Source organism: Buceros rhinoceros, unplaced genomic scaffold (genome assembly GCF_000710305.1).
Source record: "Buceros rhinoceros silvestris isolate BGI_N320 unplaced genomic scaffold, ASM71030v1 scaffold7386, whole genome shotgun sequence".
In the NCBI taxonomy this organism is placed as follows: domain Eukaryota; kingdom Metazoa; phylum Chordata; class Aves; order Bucerotiformes; family Bucerotidae; genus Buceros; species Buceros rhinoceros.
Window position 1 is genome coordinate 11,161 of NW_010415711.1, and position 7,388 is coordinate 18,548.

General features: G+C 43.9%; 1 protein-coding gene across 1 annotated transcript; it reads left to right on the forward strand.

The window, feature by feature from the left end:
• Positions 1-664: 664 nt before the first annotated feature.
• Positions 665-1,867, forward strand: PID1 (phosphotyrosine interaction domain containing 1). Its single transcript, XM_010137517.1, has 2 exons — positions 665-676; positions 980-1,867. Exons 1-2 carry the CDS (start codon positions 665-667, stop codon positions 1,454-1,456), a joined length of 489 nt encoding a protein of 162 aa, XP_010135819.1. The 3' UTR covers positions 1,457-1,867.
• Positions 1,868-7,388: the final 5,521 nt, after the last annotated feature.

Consider the following 7,388-nt stretch of genomic DNA (forward strand, 5'->3'; position numbering starts at 1 on the left):
CCAGAGAAAATCTCTTTTTCCAGATAAAATAATCTTCCATTAGTAGGTAAGTGGAAGAAGGCCTCCTTAGCAGCTGCACAGATTTAGGGGGATGTTTCTACACAGGCTTAATACAAAATTTTGATGTGGAATCCCTCAGTGAATTTGATTTTGGGTGAACAAAATACAGTAAGGGCACTAAAACCACCTTGCTTTCCTCTGCAGGATATTTACTCAGAAGAGCTAGACAGAAAAACACAGAGATGATGTGATTAAACTAAGGTAGATTTATTACTAGATGTTCTTAGCAGCATATTTTCTTAAATTGATGTAATAAAAGTCTCATCTGTGCTCAAAAAGATAGAGTTTTGAACGGCTTCGAGCTAATCCCTGCTTAATACTTCAGGAGAAACAGTAGAGGAGGAGGAAAAGCAGAATTCTTTTGGGTTTAAAGTCCTCTGCCATGATTGTGCTTTTCTGATTCCCCGCAGCTTGCATTATCAAACTGAGAATATCTGTCTCCCTAATATTAATGTTTGAAATGGGGTAAAAATAAGTCATCTGAGTAAAGGAGAGAGGAGGGGAAAAAAGTGGTTAGCATCACGGCTACCTGAGGCCTTGAAACTTTCCCCAGTTGAAACTCACAGACTGGACTTTTTTAATACTGGCTCTCAGATTTGGGAGCATGGTCTTAGAGGTATGGTCACGAGCTCTGCAGCTGGGCTCTCCAGGGTTGCTGAAGAGAGCGAAATCCCTTGAAACTCACAGACTGGACATTTTTAACATCTTAGTTTGAATGGTGAAGCCAGCATCTAAAAAGCGAATATCTGGAAAGCAGTTTGAAAACTGTTTTACTGAAGATGAGTGGGAAATCGGGGGAGTTGTGAGGGGTGGGATGTGTGTGCTTTCATATTCCAGAGAAAGGAACTTTCCCTGGGACGGCAGAAAGCCACGCCAGTCTGCTGTCTGTTGTTTCATCTGTCTTTGCTCTTCTTTGCAGGTTACGTATTTGGGTAAGGTTTCCACAACAGGGATGCAATTTTTGTCAGGCTGCACAGAGAAACCAGTCATTGAATTGTGGAAGAAGCACGCGCTCACCAGGGATGATATTTACCCAGCTAACGCCCTTCTGGAAATTCGCCCTTTCCAAGTCTGGCTGCATCACCTGGATCACAAAGGTGAGGCGACGGTCCACATGGATACCTTTCAGGTAGCACGTATAGCCTACTGCACTGCTGACCACAACGTCAACCCAAACATCTTTGCTTGGGTCTATCGGGAGATCAACGATGACTTGTCCTACCAGATGGACTGCCATGCTGTAGAGTGTGAGAGCAAGCTGGAGGCCAAGAAGCTGGCCCATGCCATGATGGAGGCCTTTAAGAAGACTTTTCACAGCATGAAAAGCGATGGCCGGATCCACAGGAACAGCTCTTCAGAGGAAGTGTCTCATGGATTTGAATCTGATGATGGCTGACTGTACTCGTTTCCAGTTCAGCAAAAGCAGAAGCGGCTGGGGAATGCGAGCTGATAGATGAATAAGCAACAATTGAAACTGGGGAATGAAAGGACTGCCAAACGCTTGTCTGACCAGCATTTTAAATCAAAGGAACAGTTCAATACCTACAGATATGCATCATTAAAGTAATTACATTACATTGAAATCTGCTGCTGTTGTAAAAGTGAGGAAAAAGGTCCCACCCCATCTCTCTTACCCACCCATCGCTGTCTCTTTCTCATTTCTTTAGTTCAGGTGCATTCCATGAAATAAAGTCATTCCTGTTTGTCTTAGAAGACTGGTCAGGCAATGTTATTAGCTGCTCCACTGGCATTCCTAGCTGGGGGCTGATGCTGATGCACAAGAACAAGTAGACCTGGAAAGCCCTAATGGTTCCCGAAGAATTGTTCTCCGTGATGCATCACAAAAGTCCTTTGACCATATGTAGGCTAAGACAGCTATAAATAGCCTTTTAGACTAATGGCCTGGCGTTCTGCAGTTAATTTGCATTTCACAGATTAAAAAAAATGAAACAAGATGCTTGTATGTACACATTATATAATATGCTATCCTTTATTTTATTCATTGTACCTATTTTCTTAATATACCCGCTGCCACACCTTTCACCCAACACCAGTAGCTGCAGTTTCAGACTGTATACTGCAGGATACCAAAAAGGGGTGGGCAAAAGTACTTGGCGATGAGGCAGAGCGAGCCTGCACTGCTGTCTGTGCATTTTCCAACCCTGGCGTGCTCCGCAGGAAGGGGCCTGCTGGTAGGAGTTGAGGGACGCTTGGGTCTGTCAGCGTTTAAACTGTGACTTCTCATCAACCTCAGGTCTGGAGTGATAGAGTGTGGTAGCCTCCACTCCCTGTTACCAATCTCTGTGTTGCTTGGTCAGGTGGCCCTGGTGTGACGGCGCTGGTGGCGCCTCCTCGCACAGCCAGGGCTGCAGTACTGCAAACACAGAGAAAATGGTCCCTTAGGAGCCAGGTTTGAACATCTGTCTGGTTGAGAAGCTCATGTTCAGATTCCCAAATCTTTCCTTGTTGACAGATATACAGTCTTGCCTTTCTTAAATGCAGAGGTTTAATAAAACTCCAACAAAAAGAAAAACCTGCTTCACTTGATATTTTTTAAGGCCGAGAGCAGCTCAGTAGTTTGCAGGTAATGCTGCTCCTTTATACGATTTTGATCATAATTATGGTGATGTTAGGGGCACTAGGGCACCTTACAGAAGCCTTAAAAGAAAGCTAGCCGGAAGCAGATAGCTGCCTGTCTGCGTTTGGTGGGTCTCTGCATGTACGTGTGTGAGAGTGTCTGTGTGAGTCCGGTGTTCAAGCATGTAGACTGAGCATACTGAGGAGACACACTGAGGAGGGCCCAAACCCCTCGAAAACGTGCTTGTTGCTTTACAATGTATGTAAACCATTCTCCAGCATAAATGCTTTCATACTTTAATAAAAAAATGTTTTGAGTTAAAGCTTGGGAGTGAAGTCTGTCTTTCCAATGCAGACTCTGTGGCTTTGTTTTACGTCTGTGGGTTCTGTGTGCATTTTGTTTAGTTGAATGAAAATATTGATTTATTTCCATTTAGTGTTATGTCAGTATCCATGAGAATTACTTCTAGTATTTTTAAATTATTTTCTTTAAACATTTAGGTACATTATTGTTCTGGTGGGGGTTTTTTTAACTGTGCTGTGTGTGGACATGATTTATAATTTCTGCTTTGCAGGAGGTGGCAGAGATACCCCCCTGCCCTGCCACCCGGCTACTTGAAATGAGCTCTGCTGAGTGGGAGCAATATCTTGCTCCACTTAACAGGAATCACAGAGTGCTCGGGTGTGTATTAGATGGTGGGTCAGGGAATAAAACTCTAGGATGGCAGCTTCCAGAACTGTTTCTCTCTTAATCTTTGGATGATCCAGTATTTCCAGATATGGCTTTAAAAATTAATTTTTTTCTTCCCACAGTGCTCATTTGGAAGTGGAGGGTCAGGGTCATGTATGGACTATATGCTGGTAAAAAAAAAAAAAAAAAAAAAAAAAAGAAAACCCCTAACCACTTGAGTCCTGCTATGTATGTAACTGTCGTCTTGACCAAACGCAAAATTAAGCGAAACTCACTTCAACTTTTGACAAATCATTTTCTTTTGCTCAGAGCTGTAACCATGTGTTAGTTCCTGTACTTGTTTGGATGCTCCACACTCCGCCATCAAAGCTGCTGTGAATCAGCATGTGAAATCCCGTTTCATCCTCAGCCAGATGTCCCTGCTGACAAGGGAGAGGCTTGGCTGCGAGTCCCAGCTCGTAGCTGGGGGCTGCTTGAGTGTGGGAGGTGGTGAAGGGCGGTACCAGAGCTGAGATGCCTTCTGCCTGACCTGCAGAGGACTACGGTGGGTGATCTGGGTTTGGGATTTCCTCTGCTGGAGCAAATGCTTAGAGGTGTGGGAGTGTTCCTGCTATGGGGCTGGATGTGAACCTTCTGACTGACACAACCTGACCCCAAGCAGTCCAGGCCAGAGCACAACTAGACAGAAATGTTGTCATTGTCGTATTTTCAATCATGATTTTTCCTCTGATGTGCTGGGATCTGCTGGGATGATCCTATTTCCCTAAGTCACCTGCAGGGTGGGTTACGGAAAGAATACTTTTGTGGGTGTTTTGGTTTTTTGTTTGTTGGGTTTTTTTAAGGGCAGTCTGAATTTCTTTATTTGGGAGCATTACACAGAAACCGTAGACAGAAACATGTAGGATTGCTCCAGTGTGCTTTTGTTCTGCTCCCTGAAGTGGGGTCTAGCTGCTCCCCTTGTTGCATCTGAGACTGGCAGCATCTGCCAGCAAGAGCCCTGGCCTGTGGCATGACTCCCCCGATAGCCCACAGCCACGTGGTGCCACCCGGAACAGGATGATCTGGGAGCGCGGTTTGACACTGTTTTCTGCAGATCATTGTCCACGGTGATGCTCCGCGCCAAGGCGTGGCATCATGCGTTGGCGGCACCGCAGTGCACTCGCTCAGCAATGGGGGTGCAGGTCACTGGGCTGTGGTTTTAGACTGTCGTATTTCATGGCTTGGTGTCAGAGAAATCAATGCTTTGGGGAACACAGGGCTGGCCTGTTTGCTAGTTGTGCATTTGGAAATGTGTTCCTTGGTGCTGATGAGGACCCTGGAGGGACTGTAATGTGCAGCGGCTGCTGTGTGTGCAACCCTGCCTGACCTTGCACTAGTTTACAGCCAGTTGGGGAGTTCTCGCAGAGGTGTTTGATACTGTGGCGTCTGCGATAAGTCCTCCGCATTTGGAGGCTGTGGATTACGTAAGAATTTTGAAGGATAAAAATAAAACATAAAGGAGAACATTCTAGTTCTTGTGATTAGAAAATCAGACCCTTTGAAATACAAACCAGCTATTTTCTGAGTGTTCAAACATTCAAGGGAGTATGAGGGAATGCAAACTCCAGTTTGTCTTAGAGAACATGAGATTTGAAAAATAATAAGTATCATGAGTTTGGATCTTTAGATAATTTGGAATTTGGGCCAGATCCCTGTGCATTATCAATACCAAATGTGTGGTGCTATTTGCATGAAGGAGAAAAGCTTCTACTCCTAAATTGTGAGCGCGTCGGTTATCACTGAATACCAGCTGCGAATAGATACGGAAATGAAACATCAAAACTTTTCCTTCAAGTAATCTGGAAAAGAAAAATCATAAAGTTTCCATCGGAATTCGCTTCCAGTTGGCTAAAGGCTTTTGTTTTCGACTACAAAGAGCCTAGTTTTGGATCTTGCTGCATCCTGCTGTGGATTGACGAGTTCCTTTGGCGTCAGCCAGGAAAACACGTAAAGGATTTCTTTCCCTCTTCTCTTTGTAGGGGAGAGTAGAGAAGGGTCCAATATCTAAGTGTGTTATTAGAACTGCAGGAAAAGTAGAGAGCATTTAGGTCATTACACCTCAACATCAACATGCAACATCACCAGTGCTTCATCAAGGTGATTTTCATCATTTTTCTAACTGCTTTAAGAAAAAAGAAAGTTAACTGTTACTCTGTGTAGAGTAAGTTTGTTCAGTTTTCAAGCTCTGAAGCCTAAATGTCTCTTCATATCAAATCTGTGGAGCTGCAAGTGAGTGATTGTTACTCATGAGCCACTGGACTCTGGGGAGAGAAACGCTCATGAGCATAGATTCCTCCAGAACTGCTTAGATGTGTACGAGGTTTCTTGCCTGTGGGGAAGGAGGAAAGCAAAGAGAAATTTCTTTCGTATTTTGAATTTAAAGGCCCTTAATAGCAGCTTAATGTTTTGTTGTTTTGTTTTTTAAAAAAACCACCCAAAGCACAACCAAACAAAAACCCCTCCTCAGCTGATTCCACTCCCTAACTTTCTAGTAGTGAGTGGTTTCATTCTTACAGGAAAAAGCAGCTGGACATTGCCAGTAAACTGGATTTAATTTCACCAAACCTCAATCACATGCCAGTGGTTTGCAGAAGCCTTTGATGCAGAGACAACTCTGTATCAGTCTCTTGTGAAACTTCACATACGTATATATGGCTGGACTGGATAATCTTAAAGGTCTCTTCTAACCATGTGATTCTGTGTTCTTCTTGGAAGCTTTGAGACTTCAGCATCTGTGTATTTGCAGTGGATTTTATTGGATTTGTAAGGTTCTCTGTGTGTCTATACACGTATGTTTGCGTACAAATACATGTACACACGGATGCATCTTGAAACGTAATGCTTGTTAGTAAATATTTTCTGTATGGTGCATGTATGTATTGGTAACTGTATGTGCGAAGGCAATATTGGAAGTTAGTGCTGAGATAGATTGTTTACTTCTTAAAGTCCTATTTCTTTAGTAGGAGGCAAATTAACTTGTCTATCTACATGCAAAATTCCATATACTGTATGCAGTTTTTACCGTTTACCACCAGAGCTGGCCTGATCCATGCTCAATTAGCTGCTGTAAGAATGATGTTTGATTGGGCTCATTTTTCCCTGTGAATTCCCTGGCCGTGAATTATTAATTTGTGTATAATTAGAAAGTAGCTTAAATAGATAGAAGTAGATAGTAGCTTAAATAGAAAGATAGCTTAAATATATGGTTGTATCCTATAGATCGGAGTGTTCAGTCTGCCAAGAGTTTGCAATAAGAGAAAATAGCTTTTTGTGAAAATGGGAACGTTCATTATACCTTTTTTCTAATGTAATTTTAAGCAGATACATGAGTGGGTTTCTTTTTATAAGTTCCTTTTTTGTCAGAAGTCCATTAAAATGCTTCCTTCCTTTCATTGTACAGTGGATCATCACTGGCTAACCTTGCCCCTTGCCCAAGGGTCCTTTATTTCCAGCACTTGACTTGACACTGCCCTGGAGCAAGGCAGGGGGAAAGTGGGGAACCGGCCCTCCTGCCCTGGCGAGCACCCAGCCTGGACCCTCGTGTCCCTGTCGCTGCAGTCACGGGGATTCTGTGCCTGTGTCAGGGACACGGTGTCTGCAGGGGCTGGCTGGGACAGAGTCGTCACTGGGCAGCTGCAGGAGGCTGTAAAAAAAGTTGGGTCAGGCTGTTGGTTTGAATTTCTACAGCCAAGTTGCAAAGGCTAAGCTTGAAGTTTGGGAAGACCTCTCTTGTACGGCAGTAATTCATTGAAAGTGCCGTGACGATTTCTTCAGCTAGGATCGCAATTAATTTTTATCAGGGCTGTTAAGGGAGATACAACGATTTATTGAAAATAGTTGTGTGTTTGTAGAAATGTTATCCTGTCTTCTGCGGTGCCTTCCCTGAAAAGGATTGTGAAATACATTGGAAGCAGAGACGCGGTGCACGTGCTGACCATGTGCTGCAGATGGGATTAGTTGTAGGTTGTTCAAGCTGCGCGGGGGGTTGGAAGGGCACAGCAAGGGACCTTGCCCTTGGTCC